This window comes from Myotis myotis, unplaced genomic scaffold, assembly GCF_014108235.1.
Source record: "Myotis myotis isolate mMyoMyo1 unplaced genomic scaffold, mMyoMyo1.p scaffold_m19_p_5, whole genome shotgun sequence".
NCBI classification, from domain to species: domain Eukaryota; kingdom Metazoa; phylum Chordata; class Mammalia; order Chiroptera; family Vespertilionidae; genus Myotis; species Myotis myotis.
The window spans coordinates 43,736,065-43,761,502 of NW_023416357.1; the positions used below are offsets into that span (position 1 = coordinate 43,736,065).

Sequence of the window (25,438 nt, forward strand, 5' to 3'; positions counted from 1 at the left end):
CAGTAGTCTAGTCCCCAAGTAGTGTTCATAGTGGGTAGCAAGGCTGCCATCAGAATGTGCTTTCTCCTCCCAGCCAGCCAGAGGAAGGTCAGAAGGAGACGTGGAGGGGGTGAGGAACATGCAAGGACCTTAGACACACACACACACACCACCCCCTTGTAGGTTTGTGGTAGCTCCACTGATTACCGCCCCAGGTAGTAAGCAATTAAGATGGCCTCTAGTAATCCCTCAATTGCAGACACATCTGTACACAGTTCACAGAACTGCATCTGGTTTTTATCCGTGAGCTGGAAATTTCTCCTTTTGAAAGGGCCAGAAGTGGTCATGTTTTTTACATTAGTTGAACTGGTTAAAAAAGAAAAAAATCTCCTAGACTCCAAGGGCCTCGGAACTGCCATGGGCTTGCTAGGGCACAGAGACAGGCCCAGACTCTGATGGATCACATCCAATTGAGGAAACAATTACCCTAGCTTTGTGTTTTCAAGGTCTTTTCTTTTGAGTAGTTGTGTTGGTTCAATAACGCCTTTGGACTCACCTAACAGCCAGCCATCAAGTGATCTGAGAGAGCTGTCCTTTCATTGATCTGTAAATTCCAAGGTAGAATATCAGGGACTTGACCCTGGGAAGTGGAGGGATTAACATTAAGACCCTTTCCAGTTGGCTGTGCATTATTCTGTAACCCAGCAAACCAACTCCAGATTGTGTGGGTCAGGGATTCCTAGGGTAACTATGACATTGGAAACCTTTATTTCCTTTTACCATTCTGATCACCAAAAACTGAGTTAAATGAATAAACAAGTTGTGCAGCTAGATAAATGGAAGTGTGAGAGTGTTTTCTCCATGGGACTAATGACTTTGAATTTTTTTTCTCTCCAGTGCAAATACCATCCCTGCTACCCGGGTGTGCGCTGCGTGAACTTAGCTCCCGGCTTCAGATGTGACGCCTGCCCGGTGGGCTTCACAGGGTCCATGGTGCAGGGTGTGGGGATCAGCTTTGCTAAGTCAAATAAACAGGTGGGCTGACGTTCATTTCTACCCTGATTGCCAACTGAGAAACCCTGGTTGGTTCCCACCTCCTTCTGTATAAGCCTTTACCTCCTTGAGCAGGCGATGCCATGTCGAATCTCCCAGGGCCAGTGAGCAAATCAGGCATTTACTAACTCATTTCTGAGTATGTTTATAAAGTTTAGTAGGGAGGGAACTCTTAAATTGGGATGACAGAGCATCACTAGAGAAACAGTGAATGAGGTAGCTCTGAAGATGGCCATGATCAGAAGCTGTTTTAGAGATGAGAGGATTTCAAGAGTAGAAATAATTCCCTGAGAAAACCCACCCCCACTCCCACCTCCCCACCCGCCCCCCACCCCTGCTGCTTCTTATATAAGCTGTAAATTGCCCTAAGCATTTGAATACTTTGTGACAGTCTCCATTTGTTTCCAAATGCTCTATATCCTGGTCATTATTTAACTGGCTGACTGTGAAATTCTTTTTGATGTTTTCAGCCCTTAAAAATGGTTGGTCTATAAATATATTTTACTACCTTAGGGAAGTTATTAGCTTTAAAGAAGGGCAGGTTCATTATCTCCTAGCTGCCTATCAAGGGATTCCAGAGGGCATCATTTTTTTAGAGTAGAAAAAGGAGGCAAGCCAGACAGATAGGAATGACAACAAGCCATTAGAGTAATGACCCGGAGTTTTCCTTCCTCTCCTCCAAAAACAAAATCTCCAGAACTAAACCAAGGAAAATAGACGAAAAGAAATAGAAGGTGCTTTATGTAAGCTATTCAGGAGCACTTCCCAGTAGATTTCCAGCAATGTGGTAGTTTGAACTGAAGTAGAAGGGAGTCACCTTGATAAAATTTAACAGGAAATTTTAATGCATCACCAATATCAAAAGAAGTAATAAGAAATGTTCCCAGGTTCTAGAAACGAAGAGGGAACTCAAAACCAGAGCTATGGGTGGAAGCTAATGTCACAGCAGCTCATGGGAGGTAGCACTGGGTAGAGGTCCCAGGGGTGGGGGTCCGGGGTTTTAGCACCTACAAGAGTACAGCAGATGTAGTCTTGAACCATAGGAAGATCTAACAACCCTGAACAAAGCCAGGAGCCTCAGAGAACTATGTTCCCCGTTACAAGGAGATGTGAAAACTTTCCAAGCCCCCCAAATCAACAAGGAAGCCGATGGCAGTTTGGGGGCAAGGTTAACACAAATGAAAACTGTCCACAACAAATCAAAGCTCCAAGCTTGTATCACATACAGTTGTGAGCTCCACACCTGTGTTACACATATAACACAGATATACAAGCCAAACATTAACACGAAAACCAGCTCTGCAGCAGTAAGATCCCCAGAGCCCTGGCTAATACCAAATGCTCATAAACAACAATGGTAATTTATATGAAGATGCTACCATGGAAAATGTGATCAATATAAGTTCAAAAGGATAAAGAAGAAAGGAAGCAGTAGACACCATACTTAAATAATAGAGCATTGCGGGGGGGGGGGGGGGGGGGGGCAGTACGCACATTTGAGAAATAGCCAAATAAAATTTATTCAGTGAAAAAGATAACCATTGGCATAAAAACTTAATAGACGAGCAAGACAACTAATAGGGAGTGTATAGATTTCAAAGGTAGAACTCAGGAAATCAGCCAGAATGCTGCACAGAGAAATAAAGATGTGGAAAATATGAACGAGAGGTTGAGTCAACAGAAGAGATTAATGAGAAAGTCCAATATTTATTTAATTGTAGTTCTAATGAAAGAGTAGAAGGCCCTGGCTGGTTTGGCTCAGTGATTAGAGTGTCAGCCCATGGACTGAAGGGTCTTGGGTTCGAGTTCCAGTCAAGGGCATGTACCTGGGTTACAGGCTGAGCTGGAGAGTATGAGGGAGGCCACCAGTTGATGTGTCTCTCTCACGTAGATGTCTCTCTCCCACTCCCCCTCCTCCCTGCCTTCCACTCTCTCTACAATGGGTGGGGAACATCCGGCCTATGGGCTGTATAAGGCCATAGAATTCATTTGGTCTGGCCCTGCCAAGGCATTAGGGGTGAGTTAATTAAATGTTTGACCAAATATAGCAGGCTAATTTTTAAGTTGATAATTTTCTATGGCCCATGAATGAAAGATGTTATACTAGTAAATGTGAAAAATGGCCCTTGGCAGAAAAAAGGTTCCCCACCCCTACTCTAAATGATCAATGGAAAAAAATACCCTCGGGTAAGATTTAAAAAAAAAAAAAAAAAAAGGAAGAAGAAAAGAAAGAGTAGAAGGAATAGGAGCAGAGGGAAGCTGAGAATTTTCCAAAAATTCTGAGGTAGAAGTACATTGAGTCCCAAGCAGGAGAAAGGAAAAACTTCCTGACTAAAAGGGTTGTGGAACAGATTAATCAAACAAGTTGTCTTTTCTGAACCACTTTAAATACCAAGTAGGCAACTATCACTTGAAATTAGGTTAAGTACAGACTGACACAAACACAGGGAGATGGCTAAAATGGCACCCCGATTTCCATTCTGCCTGAAATTTCCTGTCTTCACTTCAGACAAGTATCAAAACACAGCAAAATTTATTTACATTTCTACTAAAAGGAACGTCTCTTTAAATCCTTCTGCACTAGGTCTGCACTGATATTGATGAGTGTCGAAATGGAGCGTGTGTTCTCAACTCTATATGCACTAACACTTTGGTAAGTATTTTTCATGGCTGATGTGATCAAAGCAGACCAGTTATTAAACCAAGTGTATGTTTATGAATCATAACCCCAAAACACACATAGAACATATGGGCATAACTTATTTGATTGGCAAATGAGTTTGTGCTGAAAAACAGTTTTCAATATGTAAAGTAATTTCATAAGTATAATTTTATGACTGCCAAACTTGTTTTTTTACTCTTCTGCCAAAGTTGCAGTGTTGGGCTTTTTTTTTTTTTTTTTAATATATTTTATTTATTTTTTTACAGAGAGGAAGGGAGAGGGATAGAGAGTTAGAATCATCGATGAGAGAGAAACACCTATCAGCTGCCTCCTGGGGATGTGCCCGCAACCAAGGTACATGCCCTTGACCGGAATCGAACCTGGGACCCCCCAGTCCACAGGCCAATGCTCTATCCACTGAACCAAACCGGTCAGGGCACAGTGTTGGGCTTTTACATAAATATTAATGACAAATATTATCGTTTTTGTATTTTAATCAAACCATCTCCCTTGTCCCAGAGCAAACTCTAACTTCACCTCCCAGAACATGATGGAACGTTCAGCCCTTCTCCCTTCCCCCTCAGTCAGAGTGGTGGTTCACCATTTAGCCCTCTGACTCCTGTTCTATTCCTTCAGGCCGACAGGGCCTGCTGCAGCTTCCAATCTGGTGACGTCTTCCCCAATATTCCCGCCATCTTATAAGACATACATGTAAGCAGAGAGACAGCATGGATCTCCCTTAATCCAGGCACCATTGAGTACACGTGAAAGTAAACACAATCGCAGTACCTTTCTTTGCTCACAGTTCTGACTCCTGGTTCATCATCTTATCTTTGCTCCTTTCAGGGATCTTATCGCTGTGGGCCTTGTAAACCCGGGTACACTGGTGACCAGACGAGGGGATGCAAACCTGAGCGAAACTGCAGAAACCCAGAACTGAACCCTTGCAGTGTGAACGCGCAGTGCATCGAGGAGAGGCAGGGGGATGTGACGTGCGTGGTAAGTTGTTTGTCACTTGCTTTACCGTTTTACCTTCCTCTGTTTTAAACATCACCCCAGTTTCTACTTGCTTCAGGGCAGAAGTACTCAAACATGGAAACATTTCCATCAAGATCAACATAGAATGTAATAGTAGGAGGGTCAGCTGAGTTTGTGGGGAGCAATGGGAAGCTCCTCTAACCAGCAGCTGCCTCTTCTCTCCCTGTTGGCTGTGGGTTGACACTGTCCCCTTGGGCAGCTCATTGGTGGAGCCCCCTGCTCCCAAGCACCCTCTGTGGAAGGCCTGAGAAATGAGCAGCAGGAGGCCAAGGAGCCTCCTTCCCTCCCTTCCATCTACTGCCCTGGTGATTTATGTGTATAACTTATTAGCCTCCTGCTGTCATTTCTAACTGTCCTCACCCTTAAGACATCCCCTTTCAAAATCTGGCCCCAGGAGGTGGGTGGCAGGGGCGAGGTGATAGGCTGCTATAAACCCTCAGAGGGAAACCACCTGTCTCCCCCGGGGGAGGGGGAAGGTGGGGACAGAGCCATTCTCTGTGTCTACCTTCACCAGGTGCAGGAATAGCCCAGTGGAGGTCACTCGCCTTCCTGTGTTTCCCAACCCTGGAGCCGATCCAGGGAGAAGGTGGCTGAGGAGGGCAGGGCAGTCTCAGCCTGACGTGAGTCTCGTGCCACGCTGGTGTCCTGGGCCCTTGGCGAGGAAGGCTTGTTCCTGTCATCCACTCCCAAACCTCAGGCTCCAGAGTCTTGGGGATTCTAGGCACTGAGACATCAGCCATGTTCAGCCACTCACCTCCTCCTCCCTTTGCAGTGAGCCAGGCCCTGGCAGGCGACCCTGAGTCTGACATTCACAGGTTCACAGTGAGCACGTCCGAGGGGCAGGATGGATCTCGGAGACTTCTTCCCTCTTCGCTATACCTCAAACTTGACTTCCTTGAGCCCCCAAAATTTTCTACCACTTTTCAAATAGGAGAAATGAGAAGATTCAAAACTAAGTTGAAGAAATAAATATGATGCCATCAGCTCTCTCTGGCAATACAAAGTGCTGATGAAGGAACAAGCCGGGTCAGGGGGAAAACCAGTTTCCCCAATTCCTACTGATTGGGCACGATTATCATCATCGAGAGGGAAGTGTATATCTATATTTAAATCCTCGTTTTCTGTGAGCAAATTAACAATTTCCCTGGGATGGTGGGTGATCGGGCTCTTAATATGTTTTTGAATTTGTAATAAGGCACAATGACAGATGGTAAAAGATTAATACACTTGGTGTGACTACTAAAATAATTTAATCTGCCAGAAAATAGCTCATTAAAAATATATTTGTTCCTAGAGGAAATTTCTTCTTCATTAAAATGAGTCAAGGACCATACCCCATAACTGAGCTTTTCAGGCCTTCTGAAGGCCCCGTGGAAGCAGCTGAGCAGACATAGGGGAGCTGCGGGAGGGGGTTTTTGGAAACCTGCCTTAAATCTCTGGTCGCAGAAGGAGAGTGCAGATGATTGAGAACAGGCCGGCTGCCGCTTAGGCAGTCACTGGTCTTAAATCACCTTATTTTGATTAGCGAGGCCAGGAAATGTAGCATTTACTCATGTGAAGTTTCTTTTCCCTTGGCCCTGACGCTGTTCCTCAGACTCTTTTTCCTCTCCCTGCCCCTCTAGCTCCCGGTGGTTTTCCAGGCCCCTTCTCCCATGTTCTTCTGTCTGCCCCTCCCATGGGCGCCCAGCCTGCTCCTGGGCTGAGCTCCCAGGTACCATCTCATACCCAGGACACCACTTACGGAATGATTTCTTCTCTCCTTGGTTTGGCTATGGACTATCAGAGGAAGAACTCAAAGTGCCCGTTAACCAAATATACAGGGCAGAAGACCCTGGGCTTGGGTTCAAGTCCCAGCTCTGAGGCCCTGAGCAAGGGACCGAACCACTCTGAGCCTGGTTGCTGCTTGTGTGAATGGGATAACAGACCTTGCAGCAACTTCATAACAATTGGAGACAGTGACTGTGGGGTCTGGTATGGAAGGACTGGCGTTTCAGTGCCCGTTCTGCTGACAGGGAGGCTTGCTCTCGGCGGCTGGTGGAGGCCAGGATACTTGGGTAGACTTTTCCAGGGAAGGAGTGAACGACACACAGACCCAGCACTGTGCCTCTGGAAACCTCCCGGTAAAAGGGTATAAGCAGAGGCCAGGCACCTCAGGAGGTCCCTCCTCTGGTGGAAACTGATCTGGAAGACTTAGATTCAGAGAGAGGACTGTGGTTCACGAAGGATAAGGAAAGCGCCACGTTTCCCCTGAGAAAGGAAATTGGACAATCATATGGAGAACTTTGGACAGTAACTCAAAATTACAGACACCTTGAACCAGGAATTTCTCACTAAGAAACCAGTGTAGAACACGCATACTAGAGTTACTTGTTGCAGCATAATTTTCCATCTAAAAAAGTGTTTAAAACCTAACACCCACCAGTAGAGCACTGGTTGAATTGATTGAGGCACATGCATACCACCTTATGTATGATGTATCTGTTGCCATTTTTAAAAAAGACAACTCTACATGAAGTGGTATGGAAAGAGCTCCGAGATATAATGTTAACTTTTAAAAAATCAAGATGCAGAATGGCATATATATATTTTACCAGTTGTGTGAGGGGATAGAGGAAAGGAATGATGTACATTTGCTTGTCTGTGCGTAGCCTGTCTCTCAGCATGCGTTTGGGAACCGATTACCTTGCTTGCCTGAGCTAAGGGAACAGGAGGGGAAGTTACACTGTAGCCCCTTTGCACCTATTGAATTTTGAACCATTAGACGATTGAAAAAACAATTTAATCGTTTTAAAATCCTTCCCAACAAGGCTGTCTGGCTCTGGGCCCCACTCTGGGGAGGTGCACACGGGAGCAGAGGCTCTTGTCAGCCACCAGCCTCCTGCCAGGCTCCGCTTCCCAGGCCTCTGACAGGCTTTCCCTTCACAGTGCGGAGTCGGATGGGCTGGCGATGGCTACTTCTGTGGGAAGGATGTGGACATTGACAGTTACCCAGACGAAGAACTGCCATGCTCTGCAAGGAACTGCAAGAAGGTACGCGGGGCAAATAGGAATATCTCTCTCTCTCTCTCTCTCACTCGCTCGCTCGCTCGCTCGCCATGACTGATACAGGGGAGAGGTTCTGTCGGTTCCATTGAAATTTGCATTGTTACAGGAGCTACTTCTCAGCTGTAACAAAACAGCGATCAGTAATAAAGTCAGGCAGCCACAGTTGTCCTGAGATTTAGTTTAAAACATGTAGACAGGTGGTGTGGGAAACAGGGAGACGTTGGTAAAAGGGTACAGACCTTCAGTTATAAGATAAATAAGGTCAGAGGATCTAAGGTTTAATATAGTGACTATAGTTGATCACACTATTATAGAGTTGAAATTTGCTGAGAGAGTAGAACTTAAATGTTCTCAGCAAAAGAAGGGGGAAATATGTGAGGTGACAGATCTATTAATTCAATGGGGGAATCCTTTCACAATATGTACATATGCAAATCATCACACTGTACACTTTAAATATCTTCAATTTTGTCAATTATCCTCAATAAAGCTTTAAAAAAGACATATGTAGATGTCTTTCTGAGCTGTGTTTCCCCCTTAGGACAACTGCAAGTACGTGCCAAACTCTGGCCAAGAAGATGCAGACGGAGATGGCATTGGTGATGCTTGTGATGAGGATGCTGATGGCGACGGGATCCTGAATGAGCAGGTGCTTTGTGGGGAGGGCCTGTGAATTGCCACATGCCACGGATGATGGAAGAAAGCCCTTGAAGTGAACTATTTCTATTAATCATCCCAAATGTTAGTTTCCATGCTGCATTCCCACAGCACTGCAACTTTTTATTCTAAGATCATCAAATGTTTAAAATATAAAACTGACAAAGTTGGGCCTCCTGAGTTCTGACAGCTCATGACCATCTGAGCCCCTCTAGCCTAATCTCACAGGCTGTAGGGTGCCTATGAGGTTGGATTATGAGTTTAATGATACCCAAACCATAACATGGAAATTAACCATGGGAAACCTCATGTCCCTTTAGTCCCCAGCATCCACCACAGAACCAAGTACACGGTAGGGAAGCAGTAACAGTCGGAGTGAGTGTTCGGTCTTCTGATCCTGTAGGATAACTGTGTCCTGACTCACAACGTGGACCAAAGAAACAGCGACCAAGATATCTTTGGGGATGCCTGTGACAACTGCCGGGATGTCCTAAATAATGACCAGAAAGACACTGATGGGGATGGAAGAGGGGACGCCTGCGATGATGACATGGATGGAGATGGTGGGTTTGGCTCGTTTTGTATCGTATTTGGGACTATGGTCCTTTTGCCCTGTTGTCTTTGAGGAGCAGGAAGAGAATTTCTGACTAGGAGGGCCTTCCTAGTGGTGGTTCCATGCAGCCTGCATCTGGGGACCCAAAGTCCACTTGTGTCTGTGGGAGGAGACTCCACAGCCCACGCCACTATTTAAGAACCTGGGTGTTTCTGGAACTCTGTATCATTGCCGGAAACCTTGTAGGAAGTACTTCTAGCAGTGTCTTGTCAGGGCTGTGTCTTTGTAGGGCAGAGGTAGGGAACCTCCGGCCCACAGGCTGTTTAAGGCCTGTTAAATAATTTAGGCTGACCCTGCCGAGGCATTAGGGGTGAGTTAATTAAATGTTTGACCAAATATAGCAGGCTAAATTTTTTTGTTGTTCTTAATTCTCACCCTAGGATATTTTTCTATTGATTTTGAGAGAGAGTGAAAGGGAGCGGGAGAGACAGAGAAACATCGATGTAAGAGACACACATCAATTAGTTGCCTCCTGCACATGCCCCTCACCGGGACCGGGGATTGAGCCTGCAACCAAAATATGTGCCTTTGATTGGAATCAAACCCAGAACCCTTCCATCCCAGGGCTGATACTGTATCTACTGAGCAAAACTGGCTAGGGCTAGCAGACTGATTTTTAAGTTGATAATTTTGTGTGGCTGAGGGATGTTATGAATATCCAAATGGCCCTTGGCAGAAAAAGGTTGACCACCCCTGTTGTAGGGTATCTGTCTTCCAGATTATACCTTTCCCCACTCCCCACTGTCCTACACACACGCACACACACACACACGCCATCCTTTGACCTTACCTCCAGATAGCTGCTGGGAAAGTGGTGGCTCTCTGAGGATGGCCCAGGCAGAAGTCACTCACCACATACCTGTGAGGGCCTGATCTCTGCAGCCCCCAGAAGTGTGTGTTCCAGACCCGTCTGTGCTGTTCACCTGACTCAGAGAAGCGTTCCTTTCTCGTAGGAATAAAAAACATTCTGGACAACTGCCAGAAAGTTCCCAATCGTGACCAACAGGACAGGGATGGCGATGGCGTGGGGGATGCCTGTGACAGTTGTCCTGATGTCAGCAACCCTAACCAGGTCAGTGGAACATAGGGGAACTTGAACTCTTGGCTGAGCGCCTCTATGCAAAGATGCCTGTAAGACCAGTGTCTCGAACAACCAGCAGAGCCCAGCAGCTCAGTTCTTTGCTGTTGCCATATGCCTACCAGAGCAGAGGTGGCGAGTTGCATACTTGGGCCTGGAGGGGATAGGAAGACCATTACAGGAGATCTGAGCCCCTCTGGACTAATCTCACAGGCTGTAGGTGCCTATGAGGTTGGATTATGAGTTTAATGACACCCAAACCATAACTTGCAAATTATCCATGGGAAACTTCGTGTCCCTTTAGTCCCCAAACCCTTGCACCGACTGTGTATGGACATTTCAGATTATGTTCAGTCAGTGACGTGCTGTTTCCCTTCCCACTCCTCCTTCCTGTCTGGATAATTGGGGGGTGATGTGTCATGTATTTTAAAGCCTGAGCGAGGGGAGTCATTGTTGCCCTCTGTGACTCGCTTTCACTCTGGCTCAATTCCAAACTGCACAAGCAAAGCCAAGCCGGTGTGCCTTGTCCCCGTGCCTATGGTGGCTCCCTTCCGACCCGTGCCAGGGCTCCGCGTCCCCACCTGCCATCGGGCGGCCCCGGTGCCCTTTCTGATCAGCTCATCTGGTGTGTAGGCAGCCCATCCGTGGAGCCTGATATTTTGGAAGCTTTTCTTGAAAATTGTGCCTACACCAATATGGTGTTGTCCTTTTGCAGTTTTGCACTGTCCTGATTCCAGAGAAATAATCCTGAGACCCAGTGATGATGGGCAGGGTCAGCCTTCTCTGGAACATTCTGTGCACACAGGCCCAGGGATAAATAACATGTTCTGTTCTCTTTGCAGTCTGATGTGGACAACGATCTGGTTGGGGACTCCTGTGACACCAATCAGGACAGGTATGGTGCCTCTCCCAGCTGCACAGGGCCAGAGGAAACATCTGGAGAGTTGCATCCTTCAGAGCTTTCTGCTGCTTTGGGATCTCTCTGGGTCGATGGAGCTGCCAGTGGGACAGTAGCCCTGACCCTGACACCTCACCTCCTTGAAAGTTCTGTATTTTGGCGGGGGGGTGGGGGGGGGGGATGGTATCAGGAGTGCCACTAGGCACTCTAGCAAGGGAAAGTTTATGACAGGAGAGGCAGTCTAGTATCATACTTCAGAGATGGGCTCCAGAGTGACACAGCTAGATATAATCCCAACCCTTCACTTATAAACTTAGGCAAGTTACCTAATCTCTTGCACCCCAATTTTCTCATCTATACTAGTAAAATGGGGATGACAATAGCATGTAGCTCATAGGACTACTATGATGATTACTTTGCGAAAAGTGCACATTATAGTTTCTGTTACATAGACAGCACTCAATAGATATTAGTTCTTCTATTATATTCTCTTGGCTCTGGAGAGCTTCACCCACATCCCAAAATAGAAAGCTGTCTGTTTGCTGCGAGACCACTGTGTTTGTTTGTTTGTTGTTGTTTTCATCGTCCTTGGAATTTTTCATTCCACTTCTCATATTTGAGTGGAACTATTCAATGTAGATGAATTTTGTCAACCCTGTTGGCCCCACATGGTTAGAGTTCTAGGTCAAGGGCTGGAGCAGATGCTGCAGAGACATCACCAAAAAGGCAGACATGTGCAGCTCTGCCCTAGCGGCTCCTGCAGAAGCAGGCTCTAAACCCTCCCAATCTCCACGGGAAGCATGGCACAGGCGGCAGGGCAGGGATTAGGCAGGGAGAGGACTCCAAAAGGCAGAGCAGGAGGAAACATAGCTTCCCTTCTCAACCTCTCCCCAGAGGTTGCCCTACAGGTGGACATTGCTCAGGGTCAGTTCCTGTAAAGCCCCATCTTCGCCCTGTGCTCAACGTCCTTGCTGCACAGTACACACTGGCTACCTGAACTTAAACGTACTGCTCAGTCTCTGAGTCTCAACTTCTCCATCTGCAAAGGAGAGATAATTGTCTCTCGAAGGTTGTGGTGAAATGAGAATGTAGGTAAAGCTCCCGACACAGTGCTGGTCCTCAGGTGCCCTGCGGAAAAGGTGGCTGTTGTTATCACAGCATGAGGAGAGGCAAGTCAGAGACAGCCTGACATAGGAAGTGTCCGCTTTTGGGTGGAAGGTGCAACTGGTACCCTGATAACTTCCCTAAATGATGTCAAGAATGTTCCCTGTTGCAGGTCATCCTGCACTCTGAGTGCCATCTAAAAAATGTCTAGAATATCCTGTCCCATCAGCCTCTAGATATTTGCATAAACTAAATGACTCATTCTGCTACATTTTAATCCCCACAATTCTGAACCTTGGGGAGGAGGCTAGGAACATTTTTGCATGAAAATTTTCAGGGCTACATAGAATGGCTGCTAATGGAAATAGTCTGTCTTATGATTTTAAAAGCAGCCCTGCTACCTGCATGGGAATTCCACCGTGTGAGCTGTGTCATCTCCTGGTTGCCCAGGTTGGCCTCACTTTCTTTGGGTCTCAGCTGGGAAGCCTGGCCTGAAGGCCATAGACTGGTCCCTGGCTTCCCTCCCCTGTCCCATCCTGGATGAGATAGGAACAGTTCCCAGCCCAAGGCAGGTCCTGGGTGGAGCCAGGTGAAAGGAGTTATGTGCTCTGATCCAAGATCGTCATGGGGTGTCTCTGTCAAGCAGGGAAAGCTCTGGGGACAGGGCACTAGGCCTGGAAGGGAGACCAGGTGGGCAGAGAGAGAGGACTCTGAGAAGTGCTGTAGACCAGGACTGAGCCGAGCCCCATGCTCCCCTCTCAGGAAGGGGCTCCCTATTTCCTTTGCCACATCTGATCCTTCTTGGGTCTACTGGCCAGGGACTGTGGAGAGTAATAGAAAAGAAAACATTGTAGGGCTCCCTAAGACCAAGTACTTAGAAGAGTTTTTTTCCTATATTAAAATTGAATATGGAAAATCTTAATCATTTAATCTTCATAACAGCCTTATGAAGGGGGCTCTGTTATTCCCATTTTACAGATGGGGCACTGAGCCATAGAGGGGTCCAGTACCCTGCCTGGGTCCCACATGCTGCTAAAGAGCTGAGCAGTCTGGCTCCACCACCTCTCACTCTGTTCCCTTGGCACATTCTCTCAGTCCTGGGTCAGCTAGTAGCCTCCAGGAACTGATAGGAGCATCTCAGCACAAGATCACAAACTTGACCCTTATTTCTTGCCTAGGAAGTGACCTATTATTTCATCAGTGGAGGAGGTGGGAAATGGTCTCTGAGGCCTACAGGCAGCCTTATCTAAGGACACATGTGTCTGATCAAAGACCAGGCCTGGCTAAAACCCCCAACCCAGACTCTCCCTCCTGAGAGCTGGACCCTTATTGCCCTGTGACTCCAACTGCCTTTCTTTTCTCCCACAGTGACGGAGACGGGCACCAGGACAGCACAGACAACTGCCCCACCGTCATTAACAGTTCCCAGCTGGACACTGATAAGGATGGAATCGGTGACGAGTGTGATGATGATGATGACAATGACGGCATTCCAGACCTGGTGCCCCCTGGACCGGACAACTGCCGGCTGGTTCCCAACCCGGCCCAGGAGGACAGCAACAGTAAGTGGGCTCAGCCCAGGACTGCATGGGACTCTGGGCTCCCTTTGGCAAGGCACAAGGTGGCACACCTCTCCCAGGACACCAGCTTCTCTGAGTAGCCACAGCTTGTGTGGACAGTAGATGTCTGGTAGATACCATTCTCCAACTGTCAGAAAAAAGCTGCTATGCAATTCTGAGGAGCCCTAGGAGGAGAGCACGTGGGCAGGGAGCAGCCACATGCTCCCGCTCAAGGAGCCTGGAAAGCTGCTCTGCCATCTCACTCCCCTCACCAGGAGTCACAGAAAAGGAGGAGAGAGAGAAGGCACAGCAGCCAATGGCTTAGGTGGGGTCACAAACTCAGATGTCTGCAAGGACCAAGCCAATAAGGAAAGGTGTGCACCAAGCCAGAAATGAGACAGCAGTGAGGACTGTGGTGAGCCATGAGGGCCCACCCATCCACAGCCATGCAGATTCCAATATTTTAGTACCATCATCTGAACAAAACATACTTTGGGCCAGATTCAGCCTCAGAACCACTATGGTCTTAGAGATACATGTTGGTGACAATTTCCATGCTTTTTATACGTTATAGTGTAGAGAGTTGTGTAGTAAGTTCTATAGCAGTGATGGCGGAACCTATGACACGCGTGTCAGGTGACACGTGAACTCATTTTTTTGGTTGATTTTTCTTTGTTAAATGGCATATAAATATCAAAAATATAAGTCTTTGTTTTACTATGGTTGCAAATATCAAAAAATTTCTGTATGTGACATGGCACCAGAGTTAAGTTAGGGTTTTTCAAAATGCTGACACGCCGAGCTCAAAAGGTTCGCCATCACTGTTCTATAGGCATTTGCTTATGTAGAGTCAGGCTTAAAACCCACCAGGTGGTTAACCCCACTGTTTCAGAGGACACCCAGGGTTTCTTGTGAGGCCCATTTTGAACAATTCCCCTTCACTGAGTCCCCAGGTACTTCTTTTGGTCACATACAGAGGGTTCACCAGGACTGAAGGGTGGGCCGGGGCAGGCTCAGATGTGACTCATGTCAAGGCCTCCTTTCCCCACTGGTTGGAAGCCCTGCCCTGGGGTGACCTTGGGCTCGCTTCTGTTCCGTATCCAGCCCCCCTTCTCTTCAGGAGTGATGGTGGGTGCAGGCCTTACAAGTTCCCCCCCTCTTCCAACCCACTCAGGTGACGGCGTGGGAGACCTCTGTGAGACAGACTTTGACCAGGACAAGGTCATCGATCGGATTGACGTCTGCCCGGAGAATGCTGAGGTCACCCTGACCGACTTCAGGGCCTACCAGACCGTGGTCCTGGACCCTGAAGGGGACGCCCAGATTGATCCCAACTGGGTGGTCCTGAACCAGGTGGGTCACATGGTTGCCAATGTCTCAGCTTTGCCTGAACACAGACACAGGCCCCCTGAGAGTGGTAAGTAATGTTCAGAGAGTGCTGACTGTGAGTCAGACACATTCCACGTCACAGTTACTCCTACAGTAGCCCTATGACAAAGCGCTTTCACTGGCCCCATTGTACAGATGATGAGATCAAGGCTTGTAAAGCTTAATGATCGCTCGTGATAGCACTGCAGCTAAGAGGCTGAGATTGCTGAATGGGGACCCAGGCAGTCTGACCCCACAGCCAAGCTCCTGATTTCTCCAGGAGACTGCCTCCCCGTGTAACTAAGAAGGAAGGCACATGGAGGCTTAGAATTTCCAACACCACCCAGCAAGACATTCATTAGAAGTGTATGTTCTCTGCCAAAACCGGTTTGGCTCAGCGGATAGAGCGTCGGCCTGTGGACTGAAGGGTCCCAGGTTCGATTCCGGTCAAGGGCATGTACCTTGGTTGCGGGCACATCCCCAGTGGGGAGTGTGCAGGAGGCAGCTGGTCGATGATTCTCTCTCATCGATGTTTCTAACTCTCTATCTCTCTCCTTTCCTCTCTGTAAAAACTCAATAAAATATATTAAAAAAAAAAAAAAAAAAAAAAAAAAAAAAAAAAAAAAAAAGAAGTGTATGTTCTCCAATTAAGGCTTTATTGAGTCAGCTTAAGTGACAGTTTTAGCAAAATTATTTCTATTCGGCTTTGAGCCCCAACAAGGAAGAACAACCCCTCGGATAATGCAGTCTTTACATGGAGGTCAGACGTCGCTGAGCGCTCACCCACGATGCCTGAGGTTCGGGGCTCACTCTGCCCCTTTGAAGAATGCTCCTCACTCCTTCAACTCTCTCCACAGGGCATGGAGATTGTGCAGACCATGAACAGCGACCCTGGGCTGGCAGTCGGTATGTCCAGGGCCTTCAGTACCACTTGTGTAGAATTCATTCTTCCCAGCTACCCGTGTGGCCTTGTCTGCTTTTCTAATTATATTCTGATCTCTACAGGATACACGGCTTTTAATGGAGTGGACTTTGAAGGGACCTTCCACGTCAATACCCAGACGGATGATGACTATGCGGGCTTCATCTTTGGTTACCAGGACAGCTCCAGCTTCTACGTGGTCATGTGGAAGCAGACGGAGCAGACGTACTGGCAGGCCACCCCGTTCCGGGCTGTCGCAGAACCTGGCATTCAGCTTAAGGTACGGGTGAAGTCACTCATGTCAATTCTGTGCCCTCGCCCTCCTTTTAAATTCCGTCGTCTCCCATGTGGCAATGGTTGCATTCTGGCTAGTGTTCAAGTCAGAGAACAGTAGAGTCCACCCAGGTCCTTGCCTTCATTCCTATGTACAAGCTACCTTCTGGGTGGCTCTAGTGGTGAGACCATCAGTCCTAGTAGGATCCAAGAGGTGGAGAAGATTTGGGGGTACATCTCAGGCACACTGTTGGAAACTGTTTCCTCGATGGGGCCAACTTTATACAGGAGGGCTGAGAGCTGCCTCTCCCTCCTGCTGGAGAAAAGGCGTATTTCAGAACCTTCTTGGAGCAAATGTGGGGAGCAATGGATATATAGCAGGAAAAATATGGGATGGGTTAGTGGAATATTAGCCAGTGCTGGTTATCAAAGGGCTAGGATCACCTCAGTAGAAATGGCATCTTCAGAATTTATGCTTTTGTCCAAATCCAAGGCAGCCAGATTGCCTCATCACCACCCCACAGATCCAGGGAGAGTGGCCTGTGTGTTCTGTTCTAAAACCCTGCTCCTGTCATTGTCCAGGCTGTTAAGTCTCAGACAGGTCCAGGGGAGCATCTCCGAAATTCCCTGTGGCACACTGGGGACACCAGCGACCAGGTCAGGCTGCTGTGGAAGGACTCCAGGAACGTGGGCTGGAAGGACAAGGTGTCCTACCGCTGGTTCCTGCAGCACAGGCCCCAGGTGGGCTACATCAGGTAGGCGGACGACCCATCTCACCTTGCGCCGGACGCAAAGCACACCCTCATTCTGCATTGCAGGCCAGGGTTTGAGACCTTGGGCTATGGCTCACAAAAAGAGCGGGGAGGAAGACTCAGGCTGACCCGTGTGGCTGAGTCTCCATCCACACGTCCCGTGATCCCCTGCGCTGTGTGATCACTTACTCATGAATATTTCACACTGCAGTGAATCCCTTAGAGTCTGTCTTTCCTCCTGGACATAAGCTCCACGAGGGCTGTGCCTTATTTCATCTTGGTCTACCAGCACCTGGCACAGTGCCTGGCATGTACCAGTCTTCATGTAAGTCACTGTAATCTGCCTTATTTCCCTATAGGGCTATTTTTAAAACAAACTAAAAACTGTTCTCAGAAGCTAGGATGGCTTAGGACTATAGCTGTGGAATTTAGACAATGTACTCACTTTCTCATTCCTCCAGCTTATGCAGTGTGTTTACGAAGTAGCATGGATTACAGTCTCCTGATACAGCAGCCTAGTGGGGAAAAGGAAATCATGAGGCTAATTCTTCGAGACCTCACATAGAATGTACTGTTTGTCTCACAGTAACATGGTCTTGTTCTCAACCCTGTTAAGTCCAAGGCCCCTTTTTTATAACACATTTTTAACCCCCTCTTCTGTCTCAAATGGAATCATAGAAAACTAAGAATACTTTATAACCAAATCATGTAAATGCTTGCACCTAACCACACCAAAACACACAATGAAAAAGAGACTTGCACCCATCCCTAGGATCACTGTGAAGGTAACATTCTAATAACATGGATTATTGTGATGGTGACTTCAGTATTATAATGGTGTTGCCAACAGGAATGTGAATTTCTAAAATGGTGAACAGCCTCTTTTTTAATCTTAATTTTTCAATTACAGTTGACATTCAATATTATATAGCATAGTATAACATAGGTGTATGTATAGTGGTTAGACATTTCTATAATTTACGAAGGGAGCCCCGCCATAAGCCTAGTACCCAGTTGACACCATACATGGTTATTACAACATACATGGTTATTACAATATTATTGATGATATTCCCTATTTTGTACTTTACATCCTTGTGACTACTAGTATTTTGTAACTACTCTCCACCTTGGATCTATACTTCTTAATCCCTTCGTCTTTTTGTCCCACAAACATCAGTTTATTCTGTATCCATGAGTTTGATTTTTTGCTTGTTTTTTTAATATATTTTTATTGATTTCAGAGAAGGGAGGAGAGAAACATCAATGATGAATCATTGATCGGCTGCCTCCTGCATGCCCCTTACTGGGGATTGAGCCCGCAATCTGGGCATGTGCCCTTGACCAGAATCAAACCCGGGACCCTTCAGTCCACAGGTCGATGCTCTATCCACTGAGCCAAACCAGCTAGGGCCATGAGTTTGTTTTTGAACAGCTTTTTTTTTTTTACTCAACAGTTTCTCAACTTACCCTGGAAAATTCAGTGCACACAGGGCAGGCAAAAAGTAGGTTTACAGTTGTGAGTGCACAAAACAGTTTATCCTTCTATTAATTATTAGTAACTGTAAACCAACTTTTGCCCATCCCTGTATCAAAACAGGGCAGAGAATACATGTTCACAAGTAAAAGGGAGTTAGAATCTAGGCCCCGGTAATGATTAAACAGGCTCCTCACCTACCTACGTGTCCTCTAGAATGAAGGACAAGTGTTGATTGCTCTCTCCAGGGCCTTGTAAGCCACCCAGCAACCCTGGCTTCATTAATGCCACAGTGACAGCCAAATTTCTAAAGCCCTGCTGTAGGGAGTGTCGCTCCTAATGAAAGTCATTGCTCCGAGGTGCCACCAAACGAAATAAATCAGACCTAAGGAAAAGCAGCTTTTCTTAGGCATGGCAACTAGCCAAGGTAACTGTCAGAACAATGAAGCCACAGAACTTCTTGGTCCTGGGTCATATTATGGTTGCTCTGTAACTGACAAGTACCCATTGAGTGGGACTCTGTGCCCACTGTCTTGTTAGGCCTTTGGGAAGACATGGTCCCTGAACTCCTGGAACTTCCCATCTAGTAGGGAAGGGGGAACAGCGAGGGCACAATCCAAGTCTGTGAAAAACAGAATAGGAAACAGAGCAAAGATGCACCTGTCCAAGAAGTGGGAGCTCCAGCCTCAGGATGGGCACATCACCTACCTTGGTTTGAGCCTCATGGGTCTGCTCGGGCTGTGTTGTCCACAGGGTGCGATTCTATGAAGGCTCCGAGTTGGTGGCTGACTCTGGAGTCACCATAGACACCACCATGCGAGGAGGCCGGCTCGGCGTCTTCTGCTTCTCCCAGGAAAACATCATTTGGTCCAACCTTAAGTATCGCTGCAATGGTAACGTACATTCTTGTTACTGCACAATATCACTAGAAGTAATCAATTAATGCCACCTCATTTCTATAGCACACTTTCCTCCCCGAAGCCCAGCATTTACGCCACATATTCATTAAAACCTGGTCGTCCCTGTAGCTGAAGTAAAAGGTAGATCTCATTTTTCCTATTTGATAGATGAGGACATTGAGACCCATGGAATTTAACCTCTTGGCATAGGGTTTGAGGTTTAATTTTCAGGCAGCCTTTATTTGCATACAGCTCTAACATAATCAGACTCAGCATTTACTCTGCCTGCTGATTTCCTTTCAGCCTGTGAATGAGCCCTCCTGGGCTTCGAGGCAATGGTCCCCCAAGCAGCCTGAAGTAGGAAATGGTGGACAGGCTGACAGTGCCCCCTACAGGCTGCCTGCGCTGGGTGAGATGGAGCAGCATTCCTGTGTAAGGACCCGCTCTAACCCCTGTGCCTGTTTTTGTTCGCAGACACCATCCCAGAAGACTTCCAAGAGTTCCAAACCCAGAATTTTGATCGCCTGGATAAGTAAACCCAAGGAGCAATTCATAACTGCTTTTCCAAACACTAAAGCCATATTTTTTTTAACTTCCTACAACTTTCTTTATATACACTGTGGCTTTCTTTTACCTCCCCAAATGTATCAAACTTTTTATATGAGCGTAGCAATAAAGAAGAGATGATTTCTAAAAACTGTGTCACTCAGGCATCACTTACACACCATCAAAGCCTCGGCCACAGCTGTGTTGTCCTGAGGCATCCACGTTGAACCTGCAGGGGGATCTTTGTTCCTCAGACCAGGTCAGTCAACAAGACTGAGCATGTGTGGGAAACAAGGCCCAGGCCAAAGGTCTCATCTTCGGTCACTCCAGTTGGCATCACACAAAAACCTAACAGTTCCATGCTCACCTCAGCAGCCTCCTTACCTGGAAACGTGTTCAGAGACACCTTCCCTATGAAGATTCTTCCTGACCTGTCCTGGGGCTTAGTTCTTCCTGATACCCTCCTCCACTCACATCTCCACAGCGACTTCTATCCCCGCACGGGCAGCAGTTATGCTTATTTATATGTGTATTTGGCTCCCCCTAGTGGGGCATAAGCTTATTGAGCATAAAGGACAATCAGACCCAAATGCCTACTATAGCCATCCTTTGGTATCCACTGGGGATTGATTTCAGGACTCCCTATAGATTCCCAAATCTGCAGATGCTCAAGTCCCTTAAATAAAATTGCAAAATATTTCCATAATGTAAATCATCTCTAGATTACTTATAATACCTAATGCAACGTAAATAGTTGTTAGACTGTATTAAGGATTAATGACAAGAAAAAATGTCTACATGTTCAGTACAGACCCAACCATCATAGACCTAACTACATAGGACACATCAGCAACAATGTAACTCTCCTTCCACCTCCTCTCCCCCACCCCACCCCCATACTTTAAATCTGTGGTTGATTGAATTCACAGATTCAGAATTTGTGGATACAGAAGGGTGACTGTACCTGGAATGTGGTAGATAGCCAGTAAATGCTGACTGCATCAATAAACGCCTCAACTAACAAGGACGTTAGTGTGGATGGATCCCATAAGCCTTCCTACAACTTAAAAAGCTCCTCCCAACATATGCTTACCTATGGTAATATCAGTAGCATCGCTATATGTACAGGGCAGAAACTTGCCTAATTTGTGTACTAGCCTTTCTTCCATTCCATTTGTAAGGCAAAGATCCAAGCCAATTTTTATAAATTCTTTAAGAATTTTGTTTCCAAGAATATTGCTGGGTAGTAATATTGTCTCCTACTCCAAAATTCCTGGAAATATCTTAAATCATAAAGGATAAACACTCACCACAGTTTTATAATTTCAATAGTCAGAAAATACAATGGCATATGCATGGCCAGTATGAGATATGGAGGATTTCAGGACACACCCCTTCACATGTAAAGCCTGCACGCGTATTCAGGACATTTGATCTCCTGAATCACCATCTTCATTGCAACAAAATAGATGGACCTTTACTTATACTAAGTAAAATAAGTCAGAGAAAGACAAACATTGCACTAAGGTGTAGAATATTTTTTTAAAAACAAATAAGCAAAACAAAAATAGGAACAGACCCATAGATATAGAGAACAAGCTGATAGTTGTGTGTGTGTGTGTGTGAGGGGGCGGGGGGGGGGGAGATGGATAGGAAAAAAGTTAAAAAATGATTGTTTAAAATAATAAACTCCACAGCTGAGTGCTCCAGATGGCTGGCAGAGCTCGGTCCCTCCCAACACTGCCAGGAAAAGTCACAGCTCCAGTGCAAAGTACCCTGGAAAAAGGATTCATTTCACTCCTTTACCTAACCTGTGCTCAGCACACAAGTCTCCCCTTCACTAAGTTGTTTAAGTCACTAAATAACATCAAATTTACACATAAAACACAATAGAAAATCACTGTCGGGAGCACATGTGTCCACAAAACAAGAGTTGTCCAAGTGTGAGCATCTGTTGCCACATTTTGGGATTTTTTTCTAAATATTAATTGCTTATTTTATAGCACCCCCTAGAGTAAACCACAGCAGATTGCCAAGATCTAAAACAAATGTATAGAAAGTTTTCATTGAAAAGTTTCTTCACTAGTATGTGTATGTGTGTATGTATATGTGTGTGTGTGTGTGTGTATTTCCACTAGTATATTTTAATGAGTTATCCTCACACAAGTCCATCTGCTCCCACCAGAATTCTGAGGATCAGGGGTTGAGAAATAACATCTCAAAAGTCCCTTCGGTCCTGTAGTCTCCATGAGCTCCTGGAGGATTAGCATTATGCAATATTCATCTCCATGCCCCACCCTCCGCCCCTCAATCAAGTATACTGTATGTTGATTGGAAAAACCAAGGCACAAGACCAATAGCAGAAAGCTTCAAATTCTCGATTCAGGAAGATGGCGGCGGTATAGGCAGACGCGTCCCAGGTCGTGTCCCTGAGCAAATGGAGTGAGCAGCTGAAACTAGTAACATCCACCCCGAATTGGCGAAATTCCTCAGCTGGCGAGACGGTTTACAGCCGGGAAGAGCAGAACTCCCCTGGAAAGGTAAAAAAAAACCAGGGATTTGGGCAGGAAAGTTTGCCAGACCTCTGAGCCCAGAGAGTCGGAGGGAGACCGCGTGGCAGACAGCCGCGTCCCTTGGGACAGGCACAGCCCCTGACGGGGGAAAGGAGAACCGCGGGATTCCTGGCGCTGCCGGGGGAATTGAGAGCTGGGTCTGTGATCACAGAGGACTGAGCCTAAAGGGGGCAGCCTGAAGAGCTGACCAGACCATGCAGTCCCGGTAAGAGAAGAAGCTTACAGAAACCAAGCCTTCCCCGTTTCCGCGGCCGGCATTTGTTTGTTTGTTTTCACTGAACCCTCTTCATGGGACATTTCGGATACAGACACTCACCTGTGCTGAAGAGAGGGAGAGTGTGCGGAGGAGTGGAATCTGGGGAGAGACTGAGGAGAGAAGGGGGGCCGGGAGAGGTGGCAGCGAATTGAGTGCTGAGACACCCCTGAGCCCACGTCTGAGGCAGCCATTCTCTCCGGAGAGTGAGACTCCTCCCCCCAGCCCCCAGGCAAGGAGCACAGCCACACCCAGATTCCACCCTGTAGGAGATCAAGGATTAAAATAACCTGATCAGTCCCTGGGAGTTAACAGGGTCTGGCCTATAGAGGGATTTTCAATCCCAGCAACAACACAGCACTGGTAACTCTTACGCAGCCAGCTCTGGGCAGTGAACTTCCACTGGACAGAGAGGCCCTGTAGCCTCAGAGGCCAACCCCAGAACACTGCCACCCAGAGGCTGACCCACAAACTGACTCTTTGCTAAACACAAAATAAGGCAATCTGGGAAACAAATGCGGCTTGCTTTAAAATAAGGACTGTGGTTTACAACACAGAGGAACAGTGTATCGCAGGGAAACTCAACACTCTCCTGAATACCTGGCAGGTCTAAGGCGAGCCACACTGAAGAATAGAAGAACCGAAGGACCTTCACTACTGCAATATTTTTTTTTTTTTTTCACCTTTTAACTAAGAAACCAATTTTTTTTCTTTTTTTTTCTTTTTTTTTCTTTTCCTCTTCTTCTTTTTTTTTTTTTTCTTCTTTTTTCCATCACCTGATTTTACCCTTTTAATTACTACCTTCTTATTTTTAACCAGTATTATTACTGCTACCATTTTACCATTTTTTTTAAAGTGCCATTTTATTTTCTCTTTATTTTATTTTGGGATTAGTGTTCTCCATTCTATTTTCATCGTTATATTATTGGTTGTTTCTAGTTTGCATTTATCTCCAGGAAGCTGTTGCTGAAATTTGTTGGGATTAATGGCTGTTCTATAGGAGTATTCTCCTCATATTAAAAGTCTCTTCCCCTCTTCCACTTCATTCTCTCTTTTCGCTCTTTTTTTTTTCTTTTCCTTTCTCTTCTCGCTTTTACTTTCCCCCCTCCTTTTTCCCACTTTCATTTTTGCACTCCTTTTTTTGGTCCCTAATTTTCTTTTCTTTTTTCTCTTTTCTCTTTTTCTCTTCCTTTTCCTTATCCCCTAATTCTCTTAATTCAGGTGCTCACCTTTATTTGGGGTTATTAATATCATGAATATATTTGTGTATAGTGCCTGGTATGTGGTGCCTTGTTGTGTTGTATTTTGTGCCTTTAAATCAACACAGCAGATCCAAGCAACAGCAACCTCCTGAGCACCACACCCTCTGCTGAGGAACAGCAGCTGTACGTGAAACCTCGCCCCACCAGCCAGAAGAGCCACCACAGCTGTGAACAGCACCCACCAGAGGAGTTGCTGCCAACTGAAGAGCAGCTGTTACCGCAACCGCCCGAAGAGGAACCGCAGACCAAGGAGTCACTGCCACCAAGGGAGCAGCCACTGAACGACTCAACGTCTAGATATGTCAGTGAGATCAAACATGGGTAGACAAAGAAACCCCCAAAGGAAAGAGAAGGAGGACTCTCCAGAAAAGCAGCTAAGTAATACAGAGGCATGCAACATGACAGAAAAAGAATTCAGAATAAGGGTCCTAGAGTGCATAAACCGGATGGAGGAAAAAATCGACAACCTCAGCAAGAAGCAAGAAGAAACAGATGAAAAAATCGATAACATATGGAAGAAGCTAGAAGAAACAGATGAAAAAATCGATAACATATGGAAGAAGCTAGAAGAAACAGATGAAAAAATCAACAACTTAAGTAAGACCCAAGAAGATATGAAGAGTGATATAGCTGCAATGAAAAACTCCATTGAAAGTATCAACAGTAGACTAGGAGAAGCGGAGGACCGAATTAGTGATTTAGAAGACAAGGAAGCAAAACACACCCAAAATGTACTGCAATTGGAGAAAAAAATGAAAAGACAGGAGGAGAGCCTAAGGGAGCTTTGGGACAACATGAAACGAAACAACATACGAATAATAGGGGTACCAGAACAACAGAAGGATGAACAAGGATTAGAAAACCTATTAGAAGAAATAATATCAGAAAACTTCCCTGAGGTGGGGAAGAAAAAAGTCACACAAGCCCAGAGAGTCCCAAACAAGGTGAACCCAAAAAGACCCACACCAAGACACATCATAATTACCATGGCAAATGTTCAGGACAAAGAGAGAATCTTACAGGCTGCAAGAGAGAGACGGAAAGTTACATACAAGGGATCTCCCATTAGATTGTCAAATGATTTCTCAACAGAAACACATCAGGCCAGAAAAGAATGGACGGAAATTTACAAAGTGATGCAAAGCAAAGGACTGAATCCAAGAATACTCTATCCAGCAAGGCTATCATTCAAACTTGAAGGGGAAATAAGAAGCTTCACAGACAAAAAAAGGCTAAGGGAGTTTATCACCACCAAGCCAGCAATGCAAGGAATGCTAAAGGGACTGGTATAAAAATAAGAAATAAAAAGCTCAGAAAGAAAACAGCCACACAAAAACAGAAATGCCTACAAACAAGTACCTTTCAATAATAACTTTAAACGTAAACGGACTAAATGCTCCAAACAAAAGACATCGAGTGGCTGAATG

At 46.2% G+C, this 25,438-nt stretch overlaps 1 protein-coding gene and 1 long non-coding RNA gene across 3 annotated transcripts in view; one reads left to right on the forward strand and one right to left on the reverse strand.

Annotated features, from left to right (window-relative positions):
• THBS4 (thrombospondin 4) overlaps positions 1-20,074 on the forward strand; it is a 47,471-nt gene extending 27,397 nt beyond the window's left edge. The window contains exons 8-22 of the mRNA XM_036309752.1: positions 877-1,014; positions 3,617-3,685; positions 4,541-4,693; positions 7,658-7,762; positions 8,319-8,426; positions 8,838-8,997; positions 10,001-10,119; positions 10,968-11,020; positions 13,496-13,689; positions 14,861-15,039; positions 15,912-15,960; positions 16,060-16,256; positions 16,832-17,004; positions 19,232-19,371; positions 19,852-20,074. Coding sequence (XP_036165645.1) covers positions 877-1,014; positions 3,617-3,685; positions 4,541-4,693; positions 7,658-7,762; positions 8,319-8,426; positions 8,838-8,997; positions 10,001-10,119; positions 10,968-11,020; positions 13,496-13,689; positions 14,861-15,039; positions 15,912-15,960; positions 16,060-16,256; positions 16,832-17,004; positions 19,232-19,371; positions 19,852-19,913 — 1,899 coding nt within the window. The 3' untranslated portion in view covers positions 19,914-20,074. The remainder of the gene's footprint in view (positions 1-876; positions 1,015-3,616; positions 3,686-4,540; positions 4,694-7,657; positions 7,763-8,318; positions 8,427-8,837; positions 8,998-10,000; positions 10,120-10,967; positions 11,021-13,495; positions 13,690-14,860; positions 15,040-15,911; positions 15,961-16,059; positions 16,257-16,831; positions 17,005-19,231; positions 19,372-19,851) is intronic.
• LOC118656426 overlaps positions 17,002-25,438 on the reverse strand; it is a 33,567-nt gene continuing 25,130 nt past the window's right edge. The window contains exons 1-3 of one of the 2 annotated variants that reach the window (XR_004967608.1): positions 20,103-20,806; positions 19,187-19,363; positions 17,002-17,516 (exon numbers count right to left, since the gene is read on the reverse strand). This is a non-coding gene — a long non-coding RNA (uncharacterized LOC118656426). Of the gene's footprint in view, positions 17,517-19,186; positions 19,364-20,102; positions 20,807-25,438 lie in introns of those variants that run through there. The other variant, XR_004967609.1, reaches the window with a different exon arrangement.